The 26,721-nt window shown below is 35.2% G+C and overlaps 1 protein-coding gene across 5 annotated transcripts in view; it reads left to right on the top strand.

Annotated features, from left to right (window-relative positions):
• The window catches only part of TCF12 (transcription factor 12), a 379,393-nt gene that overhangs the window by 148,893 nt on the left and 203,779 nt on the right, over window positions 1-26,721 (top strand). For 4 of the 5 annotated variants that reach the window (XM_030878793.3, XM_030878803.3, XM_030878791.3 and 1 more), the window contains exon 4: window positions 1,543-1,616. In XM_030878793.3, coding sequence (XP_030734653.1) covers window positions 1,543-1,616 — 74 coding nt within the window. Of the gene's footprint in view, window positions 1-1,542; window positions 1,617-10,042; window positions 10,105-26,721 lie in introns of all 5 variants that reach the window. The other variant, XM_060294214.1, reaches the window with a different exon arrangement.

Below are 26,721 nucleotides of genomic sequence, written 5' to 3'. Positions count from 1 at the left end.
GGATTTTGTAGATTGATAGTAGTCTTTGTCTTGGATTGGGTCTCATTGGAATCCTATCTGCTATTCTACAGTGTTGATTGCAAAGAAAATGCTTGAAAAATAGACCACAGGTAACTGGATACTGGAGAAATATTTAGTAACAAAGTGTGTTTTTACATGATACTCCCCAGACTTGTAGAATCTTTCTTAAATCTAGAATTTCAATAAGAATTCTCCAAGAATGAACAAAACAAAAACACTTTTTTTGTTGTTTTTGTTTTGTTTTGTTTTTACATATAATCTGTGTGTTCTTAAAGCTTCTGATTCATTTGAAATTGTGCTTAGTGTGTTATTTATAGTAGGTACCCATCTTTTCTCTGTACTGTTTTTGATATGGGAAGTACAGATTCATAAAAAGAATAAATTAGGGTCCTACTAACTGAATTAGTAAATTTTACTTTGGGTACTGACTTCCTTTCCTTGCTTTTGTCACCTAGTCCTTCAGTTGACAATTCGGTCCCTATGAAAGAGCCTTGGGAATCGTGGCTAGTTATTGGAGAATTTGTAGCATTTAACTTAGTACAGACCACTTCTCATCTAAATCACAGAAGACTTCAAGGAATTTTTTTGAAGAAAAAGAGGTTCTAAACTTAACAGAATTTTGTTTTTGTAACATCTAGAGTTTTCTCATGCAAGAATGAAACAAAAGAAGTCAACCATTTGTATTTCATCATAGAAAGAGTCTCAGAAGGGGTTGGGAAAGCGTACCCTGTTAGGAGTCAAGGATGAGAAAGGCTGGTCTTCAAAACAGAAAAGGGAGAAATGGCTGGATTGAGAGATCTCCAACTCTTTCAGATTTTTCTGGGGATTGATTGGAAGGTGAAAATAATGGAGCCAAAGCTTCAGAAGGTACATTAAGGAGGATAGTGAACTGTTTTGTTGTTAATGGTAATTTATCCTTGTCACATTGAGTCTTCCTTTGCAATTTTCTTAAGAATAGATCTCCTCATTTAGAATCAGATTTTAGAGGAGATTTTATTAGGATGAGTTGTCACATCATTTTGATTAGTTTTGATATAATTAATGTTGATTTGATATGGTTTGATATAGTTTGATGTCTTCAGTTAAGAATAGCTACTCAGTGCTTTGATAGAAACCAGTTTTATTAACTTGAGCACTTGTTTGACTTGCTTCATTTTCTCTAACCCTTATTCACTTCGTATATTCATGGAGGCAGTACTAAACTTTAGAAAGTTGGGGGTGGGGCATTCATCTACTCTTAGAAGTAGCAGTGGGTGGAGACAGGTGGAGAGACCTAGATTATGCTCTGTTCAAAAATCTCCAAAGACCTACATTGGCAATTTATGTAGGGCATTGTATAGAGCAGTGATAAAGATACTCCCAAGTAACTTATTTCTGCAGGTTTCGGAGGCAAGGATTGATACACAGCCAGTTCCAATCAAATGCAGATACCACCCACTGAATTGTATTATCTGCTATACCAAACAAAACCCATCATTGTATCCTCTTGGATTTATATTGTTTACTTTCTTCTCTCCTTAGGTATGGATGAACGAGGAGGTACAACATCTTGGGGAACAAGTGGTCAACCAAGCCCCTCTTATGACTCATCTAGAGTAAGTTTGCTCATCAACCCTTGATTAAAATTGTAAAGATAATTTGGCAGAATAAGTAAGTTCTTTCATATGTGAGTTCTATTTCCTAAGAGAAGTGAAGATTAATGTATTTTATGGGAATATATTAGAATACCCAGTACCTTCATAGTAGCTTTAATTCTTTCCCTTAACTGTCATACTATGGGAGTTCATTTTATGTCCTACAATGAAAGAAATATTCTTGATGTTATTTCTACACCTCAACTGCTTGTAATACCCTTTACTAAAGCTGGAAGAGCTTGGAATGCCTCACTAAGTAATCTCTAAACATAGTCATTTTTCTTCTTGTATTGTTTATTTGCCTTGAGAGCTCTCAGAGGACCAGCTTCTAGTCTCCCCTTTCACGTTCTTGCTATAGTAGTCATCAGCGATTTGTATCAGGGATTCTATAGCCCTGTCTCTTGGAAGCATATCAAAACAGATACAACAGATGACGTTTCTTGGTTGGCAGTTAAGAGAAAATAGGACCAAGCTAACATGCTATACAATGAAAGGTTAAAAGTTCAGAGCCTTTTACAGAAATTAAAAGAACAAAAAAATTCCCCAAAACTTTAAAAAATGAGACTGAGAGACTGAAAATTAGACCAAAGAATTGAGAATAAAATTAAAGGCTGTGCCCCCAGATTCTTCAGTAAATTGATGAGGTTAAGAGCTACCTTTTCCAAAAGGTCATACTTTGAATGAATAATGAACTATTTATTTCTCTCAGAATTAACCAAGAGAGAATAGACAAGCATAAAATTTATGGGCACTTAACTCTAGAAGCAAATTGGTTTAAGTGGAAGAAAACCTGAATAATGTGATTGGAATTCATAGTCTCCATATGGGTTACACTGTTTTGCATTGAAAAATGCTGAGTGAAAATACTTACTAAAATATGGGTTTTGCTATTATATTTGGCTATAAATATGTTTAATTTATTTTAAATACTTGGGAGAAGAACTGGGATAGTCCTGTGGAATCCAGGAAACTGTAGAGAGAGACTGTTAAACATGGGTTTTAGTGTTTCCTTCTCTCAAATCAGTGCTGTGAAAGCTGAGTTGTAGTGTAAACAGCACTGTCCTGGGTATCACAGGATCTACTATTGACACTACTTTGAACTTGCTACTTAATCTTGGACGTGATATTTTATCTTGTGGGTAAACTGGTTGATATCCAAATTTCCTTCCACCTTTAAAATTTTTTTATTTTTTGAATAATATTGTGAATAGGAAAGATAGTTTCCTGTTTCGATTCTGAAGTAGGGATTTTATATCTTAGAGGACAATACTAGTTGATACTGGATTATTTTCTTTCAGAGCCTTGAGTTACTGTGTGATAACATGTTATTTCTTAATATACATTAAATGGTGCCTTTGTACCTTACTTCCCTTTCAAGCTTTCAGTGTTTTTCTACCTGAGTACTGAATAGGATTTTAGGAGAAGAGACCATAATAATATATCCAAACATTTATATATTTCATGTTCCTGAAATTAAGTTTACCTTTAGAGATGGACTTCAAAGCAAATCTTGCTTTTCTTTTTGCTATTTGATCTATAGGTCAAATGTGAAATGCAGTTTTTTATTCTTAATTTGTTTTTTCAGTGTATGTTATGTACAGTGAAAAGTTAAATTGATTTTATAGTAGTTTTCTATCATAAAAATCCAGATTAATCTCCAGATATCCCATACAGCCATACGCACGCGAACACACACACACACACACACACACACACACACACACACACACACACACACACACACACACACACACACACACACACACACACACTATATTCACACACATTTTTTTCCCTGCCTGGCTACTGAGTGATCTGATAGAACAGTGATTTACCGTCCTCCTTTCTTTTTGTTCCCAGTGAAATCTACTCTTCCAATAACTTTTTTCCTTTATCCTAGTCATGATTCTGTGTTAGTCAAGATGTTATATTTTATTTACAATTTCAAACCATTTATTTCTCCCCTGAACTCTTCTCATCAGGGAGAGACATTTATGGTTATCTTTGAAGCTGTCCTCAGCACTCCTTTATAGGAAGATTGTCAACTTTCTGAGTTTTATTATTAAATACCTTTTACCACCTTGACCATGTTTTTCATAATTATGAGTATAGATGGATACAATTTTGTTAATAAGAATCTCAGTTGAACAAAGTACTTAATTCTCGTTAGTATTTTAATACAGTGAGTTTTTAAAATTTAGAAATAAATAATGATATTGGCCAAAAGCTAGTTTTGACACATTGTTAGTAAAATTCAGTTTAAGCTTTAATGAAATTGCAGATGCCTTTGTAGAAATTATGTGAATGACATTTATTTAGACTTTACTATATTGTATAAATAACACACTTCCATCACGGAAAATCTCATTTAATAAATAATTTGATTTTACATTAATAATAGAAAAATTTTTAATTTTACTTTTTGTGGTACGTCGTGATAAAAAGGTATCTAAAAACTGCAAAATGGGGGGCTTCCCTGGTGGTGCAGTGGTTGAGAGTCCACCAGCCGATGCAGGGGACACGGGTTCGTGCCCCGGTCCGGGAAGATCCCACATGCCACTGAGTGGCTGGGCCCGTGAGCCATGGCCGCTGAGCCTGCGCGTCTGGAGCCTGTGCTTCGCAACAGGAGAGGCCACAGCAGTGAGAGGCCCGCATACTGCCAAAAAAAAACTATAAGGGAGAAAGAATAATTTTTTTGTAGTACTGTAAGCAGTATTTAGCATATGAACTCTATTAATACTGTATTACTATGCATTTTAGTGTACAAGATTGGCTATACAGATTCATGAAGGTTGAGATCAATATTTATTTAACAACTTTTCAAAAAAAACTATAAGGGAGAAAATAATTTTTTGCAGTACTGTAAAGCAGTATTTAGCATATGAACTCTATTAATACTGTATTACTATACATTTTAGTGTACACAACTGGCTATACAGAATCATGAAGGGTTGAGATCAATATTTATTTAACAACTTTTCAAGGAGAATTTTTTCTCTTTATACTTTTTGCCTAATAGGTCCTGACTTTAATTTTGATGAAGATACCATTCTGCTCTAGTAACCTTGAGTGAGTTCCACTTATGGAAGTGTGTGGCTAAGAGGCCACAAACTTCTTTTCAGTGTTTCACCCTATGCCCATTTTCAGAAGTAAGAAAAGTCACTACAGCAGAGCTCTTTCTAGTGTGTCTTCCCTGTTTTTCCCAAAACCACCAGAAAAGTAGCCTCATAGCGTACAGGTGGTTGGTTGAGTTTCCGGTTATCAGAACTACCCACAGCACAGTTGACCTACTCCCCACCTGTGCAGAACAAAAACACACACGTGAACAGATAAAAGCATCATCATGATTGAATAGCGCTTCTATTTTCAGAAATTTGTGAAAGTGGTGATTGAATTTAAAGCACCAGAGACTGAAAGGAGCGATTAATCTCAGATAATTTAGACATGGGCAGAGGTATAATTAATTAATGACTTTGTCCCCTCCCTCCCTTATTTTTTATTCTTTCCTACAAATGAATGTTTTCTATATTTGACCTTTGTAACCAGGCATAAAGGCCAGAGAATATCATGATTTTTCTTATTTTCTACAGTGTTAATGATTTATTCTAGTTTCAGATTACCCCCCAACCCCCCCCCCCTCTTTAGGAGGCAGTGATTAAGAGCACATACTCTGGGGCCAGACTACCTGGGATGAATCCCAGCTCTGCCACTTACAGCATGTGTGATTCTTGTCCAGTTACTTAAATTTACTGTACCTCAGTTTACTCATCTGTGAAATGGGGATAATAATAATTACTTTACAAGGTTGTTGTGAGAATTAAATGAGATACACGTACAGTGGGCAGTGCTTAGATCAGTGTCTGGTACATAGTGAGTGTTCTATAAGTGTTGGCTTTAATCTTATATATGTCAGAATTTATCAACTAGATTTATTTGTAACAAACAAGCTTAAATGAATGAATACATTTGCAAATGTGCTGCATTCTAAGTGTAATGAATAAGAATTGTTTTCTGATTCAGTCATGCTTATTAATACTATACTTTTACTTCTTTTATATTTGTAAAGGACATAAATAAAATTGATTTCCTTTCCCCTGCAATTTCTTTCTTGGGAATGCAGAAGTCTTCTGAGAAACTTTGATATAAAAGTTTTTGTCTGTATAATGCTTTATATATAATGAATGCTCTGTATGTGTTTGCTGAATACAATCAGATTGAGGAAGAATCATTAGATATACTAGATTAATTGCGTTTGGAGTTCGAGGAGGGGAAAGAACCGAAATTGATACAAGCTGGTGAAGCTTGAAGTAGGTGGTGGTGGTATTAATTAATGGTTATAGGGCTTTCTTCTGTGCTTACAAATTATTGCCCTGATTGATGACACTGCTTAGTGAAGCATTTTATTTAAGATCACAGCCTCTGAAGAGTTGTGCTCTGTGACCTTGGACAAATTACATAACCTCTTTGTGCCTCAGGTTTCTAATCTCTATAATTATGATAATCTTACAGATACTTTGTAGGATTTTGGTAAAGATGGAGTATAATAATAGCTATGAAGTATTTCATTTATTGATAACAATAAATGAAAGCTGCTGTTACTATTATTACCACCATTATTATTTTCTCCAAATATCTAATATTTTATTATGTATTTTCATGCTTATATTTCCTCATGTACAAATTCTGTTTCAAAAATATTGTCTGATCATTTTAGTTTACGGAAATTCCAAGGGGCCATGTCATCTTGGTTTTCCTGCCCTTTTAAGCTCTGCTACCCAACCTAGGCCAAGCTCACAGTGCCGAAGTACCGTTGCAGTTTATACCCTGGGCAAGGGGTTATGAGAGGGCTCATAGGAAAGAGAAGTCTTTCTGTTGATACTCTTTCCTACAATACAGAGTTTTGCATTCCTTAATTTAAAAGGTATGAGTTCACTGGTAGGTAACCACTAATAGAAATTATATTTATAGGTATCATCAATGCCCAGGAGTTGGCAGTTTAATCATAAGTATTTTCAGGTTACATATAACCCATTGTGGTAGTTATTTTTCGAAAAGGAACAACATTCAATTGAGTAGAGTTTGAGTGCTTATTTTTTCTAATTGCTAAGTTTCTACCATGGTTTTCCCTTCTCTTTATTTTATTTTTTATTTTTTTTTTGCCATACACGGGCCCCTCACTGTTGTGGTCCCTCCCGTTGCAGAGCACAGGCTCCGGACGCGCAGGCTCAGCAGCCATGGCTCACGGGCCCAGCCGCTCCGCGGCATGTGGGATCTTCCCGGACCGGGGCACGAACCCGTGTCCCCTGCATCAGCAGGCGGACTCTCAACCACTGCGCCACCAGGGAAGCCCCCCCCCCTTCTCTTGTTTTTGTTCTTGTTTTTGTTTTTGTTTTGCGGTACGCGGTCCTCTAACTGTTGTGGCCTCTCCCGTTGCGGAGCACAGGCTCCGGATGCGCAGGCTCAGCGGCCATGGCTCATGGGCCCAGCCACTCCGCGGCATGTGGGATCTTCCCGGACAGGGGCTCGAACCCGTGTCCCCTGCATCGGCAGGCAGACTCTCAACCACTGCACCACCAGGGAAGCTCCCCCCCCTTCTCTTTATAATATGGTTTGCAGAATGAAACACTCTTGCTCGTGTTGTTCTTCCTTCCCTCCCCATTTTGCAATATTCAAATTTTGAAAGCTAGAAGAATTTTCAAAACTAGAAGGTGTTTTATTTATATCCAGTCCTTTTAGTTCGTAGAGGAGGAAACTTAAGAGAGTATGAGATTTGGCTAGGTTGAGATGTGTGCTGTTGATACAAAATACACATGAGATTTGGTCAGAAAGTTTGCCTAGTTAATGACAGACTCTGGCCTAGAACTCACATATTCTGAATTCTGTGCTAGTATTTTTAACCCCCTTACCTTAGAATTTCCCAACTCAAAGAATTGTCTTAAATTTTCTGCCATATACTGAAGGAATGGGAGGAGAGAGAGGACAAAGGTGAAAAAAGAAGAGAATCTGCAATTGATAAAGAGGGCATTGGACATTATTTGATTTTTTTAAAAATTTGCCTGGCAGGTATAGTGTTTCATGAGGCAGAATAGTGTACAATTTAAGAGCTTGAATGTTGAAATCAAGATGCCTGTGCTGTTTCTGGCACTCCTATTTCTTAGCTGTATGACTCTAGGCACGTTGCTTCTCTTTGCCTCAAACATTTTTTTGCATTTCCCTTTTGCACTGGTTGTGGGGGCCGGAGGTGGTGGATACTAATAATAACTACCTTACTGAAGTTCCGGACTTAGGCCTATTAGTGGAGAAGGGGAAAACCAGTTATGTGGTGATGAGTTGGCTTTAAAATACTTAGCTTAGCTGCTGTGTATGACTCAGCACAAAATAATCTCAGGGACTTTCTGTTAAGGGATAAATAGTTGATATGTTTTGAGTTCTTTCATTGTAAACATACTGTGTGACTTGTGCTACCTGTTGCAGTGAAGGGATATGAGGGTACAGTTTATTTAAAAAGCACCAGCAGTGGTCATTTCTCAGATCAGCTGTCAGGAATACATGTGGATGGCAGCCTGAAAGACCAGATCAGGTAGAAAAATGAAAATATTAGGGTACAAGGATTCAGAATTTGTTCTAGATTTCTGAGAGTCATACATAAAGCCATAGATTAGGTACTTGGGTTAAAGGAAACAAAAATAAATAAAAATTCAACTAGAGTAAACATAGAGCTTTCAGATTCTATGGACACTAAAATGAGTCCGAAAGGTTATCTGTATCCATTTAATGTTACTTCTCTAACAACTCTGGACCATTTCTGTCAGATGTGGCTAAAGGGATCTTTAATTTTGCTTAATGCTCTCTCCATTCTTAGCAAGTATTCAATATCTGTTCCTTCATATATATGGAAGAGTTTGGCTAATAACCACTTTGAAGTTTGATGGGTAGCAAGTTGGAGATGGCATAATAGGGGCTTAATTCCCTTCACATGTTATCTATGCAAAACAAACAGAGGTCATTCTGACTCCAGAAAGGGTTATACTGGGTGGAGTTTTGAGAGAACCTGGTGTGTAGTTCATTTACATTTGACAGTAGGGGCCTTGGGAGTACCTAGGAGCAGAGAGAACATGTTGTTTTCTTCTCCCAGCAGAGCACAGTGGCATGAGAGCTACCCTTGTAAATAAGGATGACAGTGTTGTCTGCCTGCTTTTAAGGAACTTGCTCTTTCTGTGGTTCCCCAGTTTTACCCTGCTGAGATTTGTAGATGCACTCAGTTTCTGAAATGTCAAAAGTGAAAAAATGTGTATCTTAGAGTTCAGGAAATATGGTTGGAAATACAAGTCATACTTACCAAGTCATCTTTATTTTCAATAAACTGTAAAACTTTAACTCTTTTAAGGCAGCAGTGAGAAGCTCTAATTAGGCAACAAATAATTAATTACCAAAGTAATTTCACTGATTACCATGAGATTACAGGAGAGGGAGAAATTCCTTTGAGTGGTCAGGAAAGACTTAATAGAATAGGAAGAGTTTGAGTAGAATATTGTAGGACAAACAATATTTGTGTGAATAAGGTTGAAAGGAAGACAGCTCTTTCTGGAAATGTAGAATGATGGGACCACAAGTTACAGAGGCACCAAAATCACAAACTTTAGAAAATAGTAAATCACCTTGCTTGGTAGGTGAATAGTGTGATAAGGCAGATAACCTTTCTGTAGAAGAAATAAAGTCTATCCTTTGAGAAATAGAGAACCAATTAAAAATAAACTTTGACACAGGGAATGGCACAAAGGGTTTTATAAATATCAATATACTGTGGTATGAAGGATGGATCCAAACACAAGAAATTGGATAATCTGATATGATGTTACTACACAGGCCCACTTAGGATGAAATAAGACTTAGATTGGGATGATAGGATCAAGATCACAAAATATTGGAGAGAGGAGAGATGTCACAAAGGAAAAAGAAACTGGCACACTTGGTGAATGAAGAAAATATGAAATCATGTAGACTCACTACCCCCAGAGAATGATGACTCCTGAATTAAACTCCATGTGTTTTATTTAGCCTTTGACAAGTTAGTTGTGGTTGTGTTATACAACTACCAGATTGTTTGATTTTGATAAATAGCTTCCCTTACAAATGGGAAAATCTAGTTGTGTGAATAAAAAGTAAATAAAATAGTTTTTACTTACTGTCCCGCACTTGTCAGCGTTGATGGGTCATAAAGTTCACTCCCTTAGAGCACATATTTTCTCTAGATTGTTTACTGTTTGCATTGTTTTTATTTTTGAGGGGGATAATGGTATAGGTTTTATAGCTACTAGGGGATCAAATGCAATAATTAGAAAGGACACACAAATTTTGAAATAGTATTTTATGCCTCTTGATCTCAGGTACAAAACACGAGATGAAGCAGTTAAATAGCAAAGCAAGACAGGAGGGACAGAGAATTAAAGTAAGTGTTTTCTATATATTGCATCTATGTTCCCATTAATCTCTGTTTTGTTATGTAACTGCTCCTTCTGAATGTTCTGAATGTGAAGAAAACTATGGGTAAGAAAAGGGTGTATTTTAAAGTTAGGTTCAAATAAACCCATGAGAGAAAATGTTGTTTGTTACTCTTGGTCGTATTCAAACAGCACCTGCCTATAAATTGTAATCGTAATGTTTTTGGATAAGGAGAAATTGGGTTAAGATGATGTAAGCTCCTTTAAATCTCTTGCTAGCAGATATTTAAAATGAAAGAAATCACATAGCTATCAGATTGTCCACTTTCCCATTTTTAAGCCAGTCAAACCTATTTTTTCAGTTTAGCCATTCAACAGGGACAATGCCTGTTGAGATGCTCTAACATAGATCTTTTGGAAAGAGCCTGTATGTCAGTTTCTCACCTCATTGTGAGTTTCATTTAACTTTGTATGCCTGTGAAATAGCATCTTTATCAGGATTGATCTTTACAATTCTCTTTTTTTTTAATCTTCTCAGTGTTGGGTCTTTAAAGTTAACAAGTGGAAGTCAAAACATAATAATCTTTGAATCTCTCTTACATCCTTTTTTGTAATTGTTGAGGATTTATTTTCTGACAGCTTTTTAAAAAAGTTATTTTCTATAAATTTAAATGTTTCTTATTCATGAGAAAATAATGGAGGGTAGATTCTGGCAGAATACATTTTTAGACCTGCTTAGCCTGTTTTAATTAGTAACAATATTTACAACTACCATTTGTCACAATATAGTTTAAAACCTTTCACATGTTACCTTTTTTAAGCTTCATACCAGCTCATCAAGAAGCCATTTAAAAAATCCCATCCATTTTAGAGGTGAAGAAATTGAGGCTCAGAGAAGGTAGATAACTTACCAGATATTAAGCACACAAGAGTAGTAACCAGGCAGTATGATTTTAAATTACTGTCCCTTTGGACCATATCACACTTGCTGAAGTTTAAGAGAGACCCCAAAATAGTTGTTATCACTACTTGTCCAGGACTTTGACACATACTCTAGAAGTTGTAAGATGATGTCACTATCATTATTTATTATAAAAATATTATTCACATTTTATACATTAAAAATATAAGCCATGGAATGAATCAGATAAATTTGCTTCCTGGTATCACCACTGTATTTGACCTTGGAAAGGATAAAATAACTTAATCTCTGAGCCTCAGATTTCTCATCTGCAAAGAGATTTATCTCATAAGAAGTGTGTGAGAATTAAGTAGAGGCATAAAGTATTTAGCACATATGTGTAATTTATTAAGAAGTCTATAAGTGTTCCTCTTTTTACAGTCAGTCTCATGAAAAGTTACTCCATTTTGATATAAAACCATGTTAAGAATTTTACAAGTCTTGGATGCTCCTTAGAAAGACAGCTGTTTTGAATTCCTGGAGTATGTCCTGAACAAGATGGGGGACCTGTTGCAGTTTTTAAATGCCCACCAAGAGGTCCTATAAGTCAGGAAAAGTTAATTATGTTTATAAAATTGAAATTATTGGAAAAGTTCATTACAGATGAACAGATCTTGGGATTTGGAGATTATTGGGAAAAATAAAATTGGCCAATCCAGGTTCTTATGAACGTAGATTCTTATTAATCTACATTCTTATGACAGAATGTAGATTTTAAAAGAGGAGGCTTCAGTTAATTCCTCAAATCTGTTTGAAAGGTATCTACCTCACAAGGTAGTGATCCTCAATGAGCTTATGTATGTCAAAGGCTTAGCATGATCAACTAATGTCAGTTCCTTTTGTGATGTACTTTTGTTATATATTCTAACATTTTTATTCTGAGAATAAGAAGTTCGGACTGTTTTCCTTCAACATATTGAACAGATACTTAATCCTTTGTGCTGTCAAATGAAGTAATTATTTTCATGTGGTTTTATATCATTATCAATCTGCTGCTTTTTGCATGAAGCAATCATGTTCCTGGTGTATAGTATAGGAAATTATTTAGTAATTGAGCAGTGAAATATCACCTGTACTGAACCAAATGTCTTCTCTGCATTGGTGATACCATGAAATCTTATTAAGTTTAGACTTTTCTGAGTTCTTGCTCTGTAAATATTTTCTTCATTTTCCAGTAACCCTACCTTGCTCTCTTAGATCACTTTTCCTCAGTATCTTCCTTCCCAGTTTAGAATTTTACAGTCGTCTCTTGGGTGTCCATATTTTAGTTTGTGCGCTGTTCACATGAAAATCCTTTTTTCTCCCACTTTTTTTTACTTATGAAGCACTTATTGAGATTTCACTATTTTCTAGTCACTGGCATTAGTTGGGCAGAATGAAAATGAGCAGTCCACATTTCCTGGGCAAAAGGAGTGTTCCTTCTCATGAGAAAAACAGATGGTTATACCACAGAATGATAAAAGTTGTAGTAATGAAGGCCCAGCGAGAGTAGAAGCACAAAAATATAAGCAATACTTGGTTATAAAACCTCCAGGGCATATCAAGTGAAAATGATGTTTTGTAATACAAAGAACAGAGGACTGATGAGTTACTTATTCTGGACTTAATTCCTAACATGTAAAACAAAAATTTTTGAACACTATCAGAGTTTCTAGAACTGGGCTCAATAGGTTATTAATAAACAATATATAAATACAGAGCTCTGTGGTCCAATATATTTATGTATTATTGAGTTAAAGAAAATTAGATTTCCTTGTTGGTATTATGTGTCTCAGTTTTTAATATTATTGTAAATTATAAATCTTTAAGAAAGGAATAGAATATACTTCTTCTCACATTTTTTTTTCCTACCGTGGAATCCTTCTGTGTTACATATGAATTGTTTGACTGATAGTAACAGTCTCAAGAAATAGTAAATTAGACAGTTTATATACTTAACCATTAATTTAGATCCGTGATCCATTGCACGTTCAGTTTTGGTTAAGTATAAAGTCAGGGTCAAAATTGATTTTTTTGTTTGTTTGTTTTTTTGGCATAAGAGTATCCAGTTTTGTTGGCACTGTTTGTTGAAAAGATTGTCCTTTTCCCCACTGAATTCCCCTGTTATCTCTGTTGAAAATCAATTAACTGTGTATGTGAGGATCAATTTCTGAACTCTCTGTTCTGTTCCATTGATTATTTTTAAACCTTTACATCGATACCATATTATCTTGATCACTGTACCTTAAAATACATCTTGATATCAAGTAGTGTAAGTCATCCAACCTTAATTATTCTGTTTCAAAATTGTTTTTCCTATTCTAGGTACATTACATATACACTGAAACATTTTCAACCAGCATATCTGTTTCTAGAAAATCTTCTGGGGTTTTAGTTGCATAGAATCTCATCAGTTTAAGGGGAATTGATATTTTAGCAATGTGGAATCTTCTGATCAGTGACTATGGTATAACTTTCTCTTAAGTCTTCTTTAATTCCTGTTAGTAATGTTTTATAGTTTTCAGTGAACACATATTACACATCTTTAGTTTATCACGAAATAATTTTTGATGCTGTTATAAATGTAAATTTCTGGTTGTTCATGCCTTATATAAAAACTATAATAAGTTTTGGTATATTGACCTTATATCCTGCACCTTGCTAAACTCACTAGCTGTAGTAGTTTTTTTGTACATGCTGGAGGATTTTCTGTTTGGATAATGAGAATTTAACTTTTTCTTTTCCAATCTGGATTTTTCCCCTTTATTGAATTGGTTATGATTTCTTGTACAGTGTTGAATAGAAATGATAAGCGCGGATAGCTTTGCCCTGTTCTTGATGTTGGAAAAACAACCAGTCTTTGGCCATTAAGCATGACATTAGTTATACGTTTCATTCATGTGATTTATTAGATTGAGGAAATTTCCTTTTATTCCTAATTTGTTGAGAGTATTTATCAAAAATGGGTGTTGGATTTTATTAAAATAATTTTTTTGCATCCATTGAGGTGGTCATATGGATTTTCTTTTGTAGTGTGTTACTGTGGGATTATATTGATTACTATTTTTAATTTTAAACCAACCTTGCATCCCTGAGATAAATAGCACTGGATTACTATGTGTTGTTCTTTTATATATTGTTGAATTCAATTTGCTAAAATGTTGTTAAGAATTTTTATATTTGAGTAATACTGATCTGTATGATTTTTTTTCCTTGTACTGTCAGTCAGAATTTGATATCATGATAATAGTGTCCTCAAAGAATGAGTTGAGAATTATTACTTCCATTTTAATTTTTTGACAGAATTTATGTAATGTTGGTATTATTTCCTCTTCAAATATTTGGTAGAATTTACCAGTGAAGATATGTGGGCCTAGAGTTTTCTTTGAGAGATGGCTTTTAATTTTAACTTTATTAGTAGATAAGAACTATTCAATTTTTTTCTTGAGTGAGCTTTGTTAGTTTGCGTATTTTAAGAAATACATCCATTTGTCCATTTCATCTAAGTTGAATTTATTGGCATAAAGTTGTTCATAATAATTCTCTATTACCTTTTAAATATTTATATTAGTTATCTCTTGCTATAATAACAAATTACTGCAATTTTAGTGGCTTAAAATAGTACACATTATGGACTCACAGTTTCTGTGGGTGAGGAATTAGATATAGCTTAGCTTGGTCCTTTGTTTCAGGGTCTTTTATAAGACTGTAAGCAAAGTACTTGCCAGAACTGAAAGACTGATTGGGGAAGGATCTGCTTCCAAGATCGTGTGTTTTTTGGCAGGATTCAGTTCCTTTTGGTTTGTTGAACTAAGGATCAAAGTCCCCTGTTGGCTGGAAGCTGCCCTCAGTATCTTGCCAGTTGGGCCTTTCTGTCATGGCAGCTTACTTCATCATAGCCATCAAGGGAAGAGGGGTCTGCTAGGAAGATAGAAGGCACAGTATTATGAAGCCTAATTATGGAAATGGCATCCCATCACTTTTGCAATATTCTTTTGATTGGAAGCAAGTCGCTTAGGCCAGGTCACACTGAAGAGGAATGGCTTATATAGGGGTATGAATACCAGAAGACATAGATCATTGAGGGCCATCTTAGAGTCTGCCTGGCACAGCATTTGTAGGATCTGTAGTTAAAATCCCTGCCGCATTCCTGATATTGGTGAATTGTTTCTTTTTCTCCTGATCAGTATGGCTAGAGGCTTATCTCTTTTACTGACATTCTCGAAGAACTAGTTTTTGTTTCTTTGGTTTTCTCAATTGTTTTTCTGCTTTCAGTATGTTTGACTTCTACTCTTACCTTTACTTTGAGTTTAGTTTGCTCTTTGTTTTTTAGTTTCTTAAGGTGGAAGTCGTGGTCATTGATTTGAGATCTTTCATCTTTTCTAACAGGCATTTAGTACTATAAATTTTCCTCTGACCATGGTGTTACCTGCATCCCACAATTGTTCCTATTTTCTGTTTTCATTTCATTCAGTTCAAAATACTTTATAATTTTATTACTGAATGAATCAGATCCCGCCACTTCCCGCTTACAAAATCAGTTACAAACTTACAAACAGTAGAAAAGAAAGGTGCTCTTAATCAGAATGCCAGCAATCTGGGCAGATGGTGGACTCAGCATCCCCCACAAACCACCTCCGAAGATTCTGCTCAGCCATGAAACTTTTAAAGAGAAGGAGGGAAGTAATCTCAGTTAATCGTTCAGATAGGGGGTCAGAGTCATCATCATCCCGCCACTGCTCGCAGGCTCGTTGACTTCTTGTGATTTTCGTCTAGATGTTATCTTGTTCACACAGTTTGTTCAGGAGATGACTGAAGGGGAAGCTAAGGGAGAGATCTGGTCATCTTCATTTCTACATTTCATTGCTTATTCTTCATTTCTTTTTCTTTGATCTATGGAAAGAACCGACAAGTTAGACAAGGTATTGTGTGTTAAAAGATTTGAAAGGTGTGCTTGGGCCAGAAATGAGTAGAGCATGGTGGCACCTGGTTTAAAAGTTAGTTACAATATAGCTTTGCTAAAGTGACAAGAAAAGGGGCTTCCTGCTGAGGGTGGTTTCCTGCAAAGAGCTGCTTACAAATCCCCACTTGTCAGAACATCATTTCATTTCTGTGGGGTTAGGGGTGAAGGTCTGTCTTGTAACTTCTTCATGCTGACATAGAGTGCTATATTCTCAGAGTGGAGGGTGTCAGCATGGGTCTGTAGCATCTCTGCTGATGATTTTAGTTGTCTGCTTATATATACGGGTGAAGAAAGCTACAATTATTTTGATGCCCACAAAGAAATAGATTATTATGAGCAATAATGTTAATCCCATTCTCTTGAGGCCAGTTCTTGGAATTGTGCTAGCCATAGATTCAATATTGCTCAAGCTGGAGCAGCTTATGTCATGGCTACAGTCTGGTCATCATGCAGTTAGCTTTTTTCCTGTGGTAGCAGTTATAGTATCTGTAAAACAATTCAGGACTGTGCATCAGACACTGAGTCTGTGACTCTGTTGTCATAATCATTAACTGCTCAGTTTTGTACTTGGGGTGGGGGTGGGGGGTCCTGCTCTGTTCCAATTTTCCTATTGCTTTCTTCCTTGACCCTTGGGTTATTTACAGTTATATTGTTTAATTTTGAAATATTTGGAGATTCTGTAGATATGTTTTTATTATTGATATTTAATTTATTCCATTGTAGCCAGAGTACATGCTTTAGTTCTTTGTGTAAATCTGTATTTCTGTCTCGTGTTATTTTCCTTTTGACTGAAGAACTTCCTTTAACATTCCTCATTGTGTAGGTCTGGTACTGATAAGTTTTTCATGTTCCATGTGTCTGAAATATTCTTAATTTTTTGTACAAGGTATAGAGTTCTGAGTTGCCATCTCTTTTCTTCTTCTCCTTCTTCCTTTTCCTCCTCTTCTCCCTGTCTCCTGCCTCTCCCCTTCCCCCCAGCAATCATAGGATTCACTTTGTTTCCCCTCTCTCAGGGATCACTGTCCTGCACTGACCATGTCCAGTGTCTCAAAACTCCTGCTTAATGTATTTTGTTTATTTTTTTATTGTTTCAAGTGTGAGGGTTAATCTGGTCTGTTACTCCATCTTGTCTGGAAGTGGAAGTGGAAATGTAGTTTTTAGTTAAGCTAGTCTGACAGGGACCATGGATTTGCTTCATCAGTAGGAGCCCTATGAGTAGCATGTTATAAATGAATGGAGAAGTGAAGCCAGCACTATTAGCTTTTCCTGCACAACACTGAAAGTACTGGCTTATTCAAGAGATCTTTGGAATTTTGATACCCTGTTTCACTATTGTGTAATTGCTTTCCTTATTACCAACTGTCCCCAAATATTTGTCTACTGATACTTTGTAATCAGAAACCAAAAATATCTTCTTTAATATAGTAATATTAGATATCTGCCACTGACTAGCTGTGTGATCTTAGGTCTGCCCCTTGACTTCCCTGAATCTTTTTTCCTTGTCTCTGAAGTAAGTCCTCTGTCATAAATAAATCATTTTCAATCAGGGTTTCCAGATTCTGAAAAGGTAGTGGTAATGAGGGGTTCATGATTTATTTTAAAATATAGTAAATAGTCTAATCCAGTAGTTTACCTAGTGTGTTCCAGGGACCTCTCGGTGTTCCTGAGACCCTTTTAAAGTGCTTTCAGGTTAAAACTATTTTCTTGATACTACTAAAACTTTATTTGCCATTTAAGTATTATTTTCCTGAATGTAATATGGAATTTCTAAATGCTACATGATATATGATGATGTATGCCCTGACAGTTCTTGTGCTTTTAAAATTTCTCAGGTTTAATTTCTCATATGGTAAATATCAGTGGATATGTCCTACATAAAGAAAAGCTTTTTGGTGTTCTCTGTTTTTTAAGAGAAAATATTTTTTATTCAAGAGGTCCTGAAACCAAGGGATTCTGAGACCTTGAAAATGGCTGGCCCAATAGAAATTATTCTCTATTTACGTACATATTCTACTGCCAGATTTCTTGGTGCTGGAGATTTAAAAAAAAAAAATTAGTGGCTAACATTAAGTCATCTGCTGTCATAGTTCCCAAGTTTAAATCAGTTCTCTACCACTCTCTGACCCTGGGAAAGTTTTTTAAATTCTCTAGGATAAAATTTCCTCATCTATGAGATGGAGAAAATATGGTATCAATATATAGTTTAAATTAACTGATATAATACCTGACAGCCCTTAACACAGTGCTAGCATATGGTAGTCACTCAGTAAAAGTTAGCTGTGATGCTTATGATGCCACCAGAGGTGTGCTTATTGACATTTTTGTTTTCTGGGTATCAGCGTTTCATTTTGCCTTAGGGCATTCTTAGCAGCTCTTAATGCAGTATTTCTTCTGCCTTAATGGCACTGCTTATTCTGCTTTGAAGCTGTGCTGGCATGTTGCCATATTCTAAACTACACCCAACCCAGGAAGTTTAACTCAGAAGTTGGCAGACTGGCTTGGGCTTCTTTTAAAATATCACGGGTCGTGACAACTTGTCCCTTAAACTAATAGGGAATCTAATATTAGTAATTAAGCCTTTGGAAGCTATAATGTGAAACATATGAGGCTCAGACTTCATACAAAAATTACTCAGTTTATTAAAACATTTTCAGATATTGTCTCTTTCTTCTTCTGAACTGTGAGCTCCTTGAAGGCAAAGACTGTTTTATTCATCCTTGTATTCTGGCACTTAGCACGGTGCCTGATACATTACTGGCAGTAGTACTTACATATACCTATGCATTGTCACACTCCCATATGCACATTTTGACCTCTTTAATTTCATAAGTAACTAGATTAAAATGATATGAAAAGACAGGTAAAAGAAAAAAGAGGTAGTTATAGGGAAGAGGAAAACAAGAAGAAAGTTAAGAGTACAGACAAGAAGATCCCCTCTCAGAAGTGTTGATAAACACACCTGTTGGCATCTACAATAGAATTTAATAGTACACACTGAAAACATAAGAACTCAAAGCAGACAAGCAGAAAAAAGAGAAAAATCAATTTAAGTTACTGCTATGAATGAAATTGTCACATTGGATTAAGTAGATGATAATTCAGTTTCTGCCACTATTAGCCATGATATCTAAGCAGCACATCTCCCGATCTCTCTTAGGAGGTATATAAAAGAAGACTGGTAGTACTGTGAACTAGTACTGATTATCAAAGAAATGCTGGTCTCCTATTTTTCTCAGTATCTGAAAATTTTATATGATGTGCAAATGTACTTATCTAATCTTATATTTTTGTAAGTATCAGAAAAGTTTGTACTGGGTGCAAATATAGTAAAACAGTATCAATTTAGACTAAATGTCTGAATTACTGTATAATTTTACTTTTAAGGAAATAACTATGTTGTTCTTTTTACTTTTAATTATGTGTATTAGCTAGAAGTATTCTAAGAAATTAATGCCACTTAAATTTCCTTGTCAATTTCATTTAACTGGATATGTAGAATACACATACACACATCAGAGCCAAGTTTTTCTCTAATAATAGATAGCTATTTGTTTGATTGCAACTTGATGAAGTTGCTGGTTTGTGTTTTATTACCATGTTACATGAAGAATACTGTCCTTAGGCAGTAGAATCATGGTCATGGAGTGAGATGCTTCCACTGAGAAGCATTCAAAACTCATACTAACTGAGGGGACAATAGATTCACCTCTGCTTCTCATACTCACTCTAGGGTGCATGCTTTTCTTAGTAGAATGAAAGAGGGGTGGAACTGTTTTTAGTACATTAATTTTTTTTCTGCTTTCTTTTTAATGAATTCACATAATTTGGTTAGATAAATATATGTATGATATGAGTAAATTATGATATCTAGACATTTGAGTAGCCACAAAAGTCCTGCTTTTAGTGATTAAAAAAAGTTGGTTTGCTCATATTCAAATCTAGTATATGTTTTTCACATTGGTGAATGAGGGCTCCCCGAAGGGGTCACTACTCAGCAGTATGTTGGAGTTACTCAGAGAGAGGCCTTGCTGGTTAGGCAACTGATGGAAAAGGAGATACTTCACGTGCTGATTCTTAAAAGCAAGGAGGTTGACAACATGCAAAAGTGAGTAATGGGTCTTTATTAAAGTGCCGTGAAAAGGGAGGGTAATGTATTTAGAATTTAATTCCTTTGATCTCCATAGCAGTAAAGGCTAATCTAGAAAAGTTTCTTTACATACAGCTTTGAAGTGTTAACATATGGATGGGAAATACAGTGATTCTAAAACTGCAGTTGTAGGATATTTATAGACAAATATAATTTTTTTTATCTTTATTGGAGTATAATTGCTTTACAATGGTGTGTTAGTTTCTGCTTTATAACAAAGTGAATCATTTATACATATACATATGTTCCCATATCTCTTCCCTCTTGCGTCTCCCTCCCACCCTCCCTAATAGACAAATATAATTTTTAAAATGCTTTCTTAAATTAAGAAAGAGAAGCTTTGTCAGAAATATTTTAAATGCTTTGTCAAACAAAAAAATTCTAAAGTTAAAAATGAGGGATTGTTCAAAATCCAAGAAAAACTTGCTGAGTTCTTTCTCTAAGCTACTCATTTAGTATTGAAGTCTCTGCTAAGAGGACCAGGCTTAGTTTTCAGAAACCCATTTGTCATTAAAAAGTCATCTCTAAAAGTTAGGTTTTGTTTATCAGATATTTTCAGAGTAGTTACACCTGCCTCTCATATCTGATGGTGATGCCTTTCTGCTTTTCAAAGGAAGTCCTGACATTTCAGCTGCTACGAACACTGCAAGAAAAACTGTATAGATCAGAAAATAGGGGCACTACCATCCTTTGGTATTACGTAGAAATAAAAATTTCTTTTTTGCCCTTTCTTTGTTGGAATATCCATATGGTACCTGTGGTCCTCTAGCCAGGTAACCACCATGGGTTTTGAAGATCTAGGAACTGAAGAAGGGGACGATGGGTTTGTGTATAACTAATCCTTGTACATTCAGTTGCTATATCTGGATAGCTTCATTGCTGCAGAACAAATCACAAATTCCCTAAGGAAGACTAGATGCCTCATCTGATACTTTTTCTCTGGTTGAGCCTCAGGTTGAGGTTGGATTTCATTCAGGCTGTTACCCTAAAGATTTTTATCTCTGTGGGAATATATATATATATATATATATATATATATATATATATTTGCAATTTTCATTGCCTAACAACTTAGGTCATTCAGATGTCCCCTTTAGTTTATTGGAATGGAGTTACACAGTTTTTCTCTAGAATTTTTCTCCCCATTTTGTTATAATGAATAATAATTCTTAACTGTAATTGCCAAGTTATTATCATAAACTCCATCTTAAGGAGGGAACTCAACTGCTGGTCCTAATGGTAGAAATTTGCTTCTAGGTTTGTTGGAGCCTCTGTTTGCATTCTCTTTACACCGAAGATTGCTGCAGTTTATTACTACCTTGGGCAAGGGGAATGTTCTTCAGGAGGAATGAATGCCTGTACTGGATATCTACTTACCAAAGGAGATTTTCCATTTCCCATTTTGTTTGCTTTTTCTCCATCACGATCCATGGGTTCAAAAAGTTCTCAAAAGCTCTTTTGACTGTCCCTATTATTTTGAGCACCACTAGCCAAATTAGGTGGTTTAAAATTTTTTTTGTTTTTCTATTTTCCTGGCTCTATTCCTTTATCACCTATGTTTGAATAAATACACTCTTCATTTTGTGTGGCTCCAGCCTATCATTGAGCCATTCAGTTCACAGTAATTCCAGGGAGGAACAATTATTTTTAGAGAGACAGCATTGCATGATGGGATGGAGTCAGACTGCCTGGGTTTAAATTCCCATCCTGCCACTTACTGTTGTATACCAGGTGAATTATGTAAAATTTCTGTGCCTATTTCCTTATCTATGGCATGGGAATAATAGTTCATGGGGTTGTAAGGATAAAGAGTGAAGCCCTTAACTCAAGTTCTGGCAAGTAGTACCATTAAATGTATGCTGATCCTATTATTAATGCAGGCATAGAAAACCTTAAATCAGATAAATTGAATGAAGACTGGATTACTCCTAGAAGGAATCGCTGACCCTTCAACTATGACCCTTCAACTTATTTGTTTTCATCTTTAAGGAAATAAGTCTCGGCCAGTGGTTCAGCACCCATATGAACCAGTTAGCAAAAGAACATTGTTTCACTATTATACTTTTAATTCAGATTTACTCTTAAAAATGAGTGGCTTTAGTCATAGGGGCAGGAAGAGGTAGTGTAAGTGACGTGTGATACGTATCACCATGGCTCATTACAGAATCCAAAAGTATGGTCCTAAGTATCCTATCCTATGGTCCTAAGATATGCAGTGTTGTTTTAATCATGAACTATGAATTATTGTGTCTGTGAGTCAGATTCTAAAAATCAGCATCAGCCAACACTGTTGCCATGGCTCTAAGAGCCTATACAACACTGGGCATTAAGACAGGATACTGGCAACAAACTAAAATATCTTACTTCTGTCAAATTTTGCTGTATCAACACCTGGTGTAATGACTACAGTTTAAATTACAGAACCTTAAGATGAACTAAGGAGCCTAATGAAGATTAACTCATTTAACAAATATGTCTCGAACATTTATTATGGTGAAGGATTGCCTTTGCACCCAGGTCAGACTATTTCAGATAAGAATGTAGCTACATAAGGGTTAATGAACTAATAAGGAAATGTAATGCTGATTGCTTTGTTTTTTGCCAACTGGAAAGTGCATCACAAATTAGATACAGCTTGTAAGTGGACTTTGGAAGCTTTCTTTCAGAAGTTTGGGGTTGTCTATGGAGAACTTTCTGATTCTGTAAGAGATTTTTTTTCCTAAACAATAATACATTTTTATTCTAGAGAATAGTTTAGTAATATCTAGTAAATTTAAAGTTGTGTATGCTCTGTAAGCCGGTGACGTTACTCCTAGGTATTAATCCCTAAAAAGTTTCGTGTAACTTCTCATATGTGTACAGAGAGACACATTACTAAAGTGTTTATAGCAGCCTTGTTTGTAATAGTGGAAGAGCTGAATGTCATCAAAAGGGGGCTGGGTAGATAAATTGTGGTATTTTTATAAATAGAACATTATACAGTAGTGACATGTATATACCAGTGTTAACACTTTTCCAACATATATCAGCCTTACATATTGACTGTTAAGTGAGTATAGAAAAAAGTATACTATTTAGATAACATTTTAAAACATGCAGAGTGGTGCTTTGTTTAGTTAGAGAATATGCATATTTAATAAAAGTATTAAGTAATGCATGAAAATGATTTTTAGGGCTTCCCTGGTGGCACAGTGGTTGAGAGTCCGCCTGCCAATGCAGGGGACGCGGGTTCGTGCCCCGGTCCGGGAGGATCCCACGTGCCGCGGAGCGGCTGGGCCCGTGAGCCATGGCTGCTGAGCCTGCGCGTCCGGAGCCTGTGCTCCGCAATGGGAGAGGCCACAACAGTGAGAGGCCCGCATACTGCAAAAAAAAAAAAAAAAAAATGATTTTTAAAAGAATAAGTTTAAGATAGTGTTTACTTCTGAGGGGAATTTGGGAGAATTCCATAGGGTTTTAAACTATACTGGCAATGTTTTATTTCTTGAGTTGTGGATACATGGCTGTTTATTACATACATTTTTTTATTACATACATTTTTATATGTTCGAACTATTTTAGAAACATTTAAAAATTGGAAGAAAATGTGTCAGTATTGTTTGCATTTCAGTTGAGGTAAAATGGGAGTCTTTTTTTTCTTACATACTTGATGCTGTTTCTTTACATTTCCAATTTTCTACAATGAGGGTATGTTATTTCAATCATATTAAAGGAAAAAACTGAGAAACTATATTTTTCAGAAAAACAATAAATGGTTTTCATAGAAATTTTAGGAGATAATAGGCAAGTAAGATAAAAAATTGTAAACTTGTTACAATTTTCTAGTCTTTTTCCTATAAACTTTATAGAGGTTAAATATTATTATACTCTGTACCAATTAATTTTTGTTCTAATTTTTCCCACCTAATATTATAAAATAAATGCTTAACATATAGGACTGGTATTTTAGAAATTATTTTAAAATATACTATTGTACCGAATGTAAGAACATTGCTTTGCTCAGTGGCTGGTATCGTATCATGTCTTCTTACAGTTATTTATTGCTTCTTAATGCATGGGTTTTAATAAACTTATGTTATTCCTAGGTTTGATTTATTTGAATTGATTTCACGAATATCAGCAAATATTTTAAAATATTTACTGAGCAGTTTTATGTTCAGTCTTAATCTATTGACGTACAGTAGTAGAAGATAAAAGGTTTAAAATATGTAAAATCTAAGGTTCTTTTGCAACAGAACCCATTTTATCTTTCTTTTATCAAATTTTCCCTGGTTGCATATAGTGCGTGAACAGGATAGGGGAATTATGGTTTAAAAATGTGAGCTCTGTAAGACTTAATGAGGTACTTGTGGTGCAGAAGAAGAAATAATAGCGGCTAATATTATTTTTCTGTATACCAGGCCACATGACTTACAAGATAATATAGGCTAGTTCTTCTCCAACTTTAGTTAGAGAATATGAATATGAATGAACCCCCTAAAGCTCTTCTCAAAATACATGTTCTGAATTTTTAGGTCTAGGACGCACTCAGACAAGTGTAAAGTCAGTATGTTTGTTTAGGAGTAAGCTAAACTAACAGGTTTCACCAATTTTGCCCACTCGCCTCTAGCAACCACCAGTCTATTCTCTGTGAGCTCCGGTTGTTTGTTTTAAGATTCCACATATCAGTGAAATCATTAGGTATTTGTCTTTCTCTGACTTACTTCACGTAGCATAATGCCCTCAAGGACCATCCATGTTGTTGAAAATGGCAAAATTTCCTTCCTTTTATATGGCTGAATAGTATTCCATTGTATATATATATGCATACATACACACCACATTTTCTTCATCCATACATCCCATCCATCCATCCATCCATCCGTCCATCCATCCATGGACACTTAGGTTGCTTCCATGTCTTGGCTATTGTATATAATGCTGCAGTGAACATGGAGGTGCATGTATCTTTTCAAGTTAGTGTTTTCATTTCCTTCAGGTAAATACCCAGAAGTGGAATTGTAGGATCATATGTTAGTTTTATTTTTAATTTTTTTGAGGAACCTCCATACTGTTTTCCATAGTGGCTGCACCAGTTTACAATCCCATCACCAGTGCACAAGGGTTCCCTTTTCCCCACATCCTTGCCAACACTTGTTATTTCTTGTCTTCAACCATTATAACAGGTGTGAGGTGATAACCTCATTGTGGGTTTGATTTGCATTTCCCCAATAATTAGTGATGTTGAGCACTTTTTCATGTCCCTGTTGGCCATCTGTATTCTTTCACATCCTCTGCCCATTTTTTAATAGATTGCTTGTGGGTTTGGGGTTTATTTTTATTTTTATTTTTTTACAGTTTAGCTGTATGAGTTCTTTATATGATATTAACCCCTTATCAGATATATGATGTGCCAATATTTGCTCCCACTTTATAGGTTGCCTTTTCATTTTGTTGACGGTTTCCTTTGCTTTGTGCAGAAGCTTTTTAGTTTGATATAGTTTCACCACTTGTTTATTTTTGCTTTTAGTGTCAAACCCCCAAAATTATTACCAAAACCAGTGTCAAGGAGCTTACCACCTATGCTTTCTTCTATGAGTTTTATAGTCTCAGGTCTTATGTTCAAGTCTTTAATCCATTTTGAGTTAGTTTTGTAATCTTTTAATAAACCTTTTATATGTGTAGTCAGGATGTTAGTTTAGGAATAAACTAAACTAACAGGTTTTCTTCAACATTTTATATATGCTGCACTACATTTTATAGTACAATTTTTAAGGTAGTTAAAAAATACAATTGTTATAAAATACAATCTCTAGTTTTTTATTATTATATACAGTAAACAAAATTGGTCTGCCAGATTACCTTAAACCATTGCCAAAAGCTTGTTCTCTTTGTTTACCTTTGTGTTGTTTGATAACAAACCATTCTTGGTCCAACATCAGTCCACAAACTGTACTTTGAGAAGGACTGACAGAGAGTATCATAAATTTATTAGAAAGGAAGGACGTGTTAAAGAATCCGTGAGTGATTTTAAGTTATGTGATTTAAAACATGTTCAGTATTGTTTTGTAAACACTCCTGCGAATTCTAATTAGAAGACAAAAGCATTAGTGAAGATTTTTAATCATGTGCAGTTCTAAAGTAACACGAGAAACGCACTTTTTTTATCCTTTGCCTCATGACTTATTTTTCTCCTTTAGAAAATACATGGGATTTTTTTTTAAAAAACTATATATTAACATGACCTTTTAATATAGCTTTTGCAGCCAAATGTAAAGTCAGTATGTTTGTTTAGGAGTAAACTAAACTCACAGCAAGGTTTCCTCCAAGTTTTCTGTATAGTACACTGTATTTCATAGTATAATTTTTTAAGATAGATAATTTTCTAATTGAGTTTACTTTTCACTATTTTAAATTCTTGTTCTAAATGGATCATCAGTTCCTGAACTGGAAGGAACTTATTAGCCTCTGTAAGTTTTGCCAGTTAATGGGAAGAAGGCAAAAATCTTTATATTAGAAACCATCAAAAAATATTATGTTTCTTGTCTGAATTTAGTGTCTAATTTTGGGGAGAACCAGATAATACTTGGGGTAAAATT

This window comes from Globicephala melas, chromosome 2 (genome assembly GCF_963455315.2).
Source record: "Globicephala melas chromosome 2, mGloMel1.2, whole genome shotgun sequence".
Lineage (NCBI taxonomy): Eukaryota > Metazoa > Chordata > Mammalia > Artiodactyla > Delphinidae > Globicephala > Globicephala melas.
The sequence above is the reverse complement of the archived record's forward strand: the minus strand, read 5'-3'. Positions and strand labels throughout refer to the sequence as shown.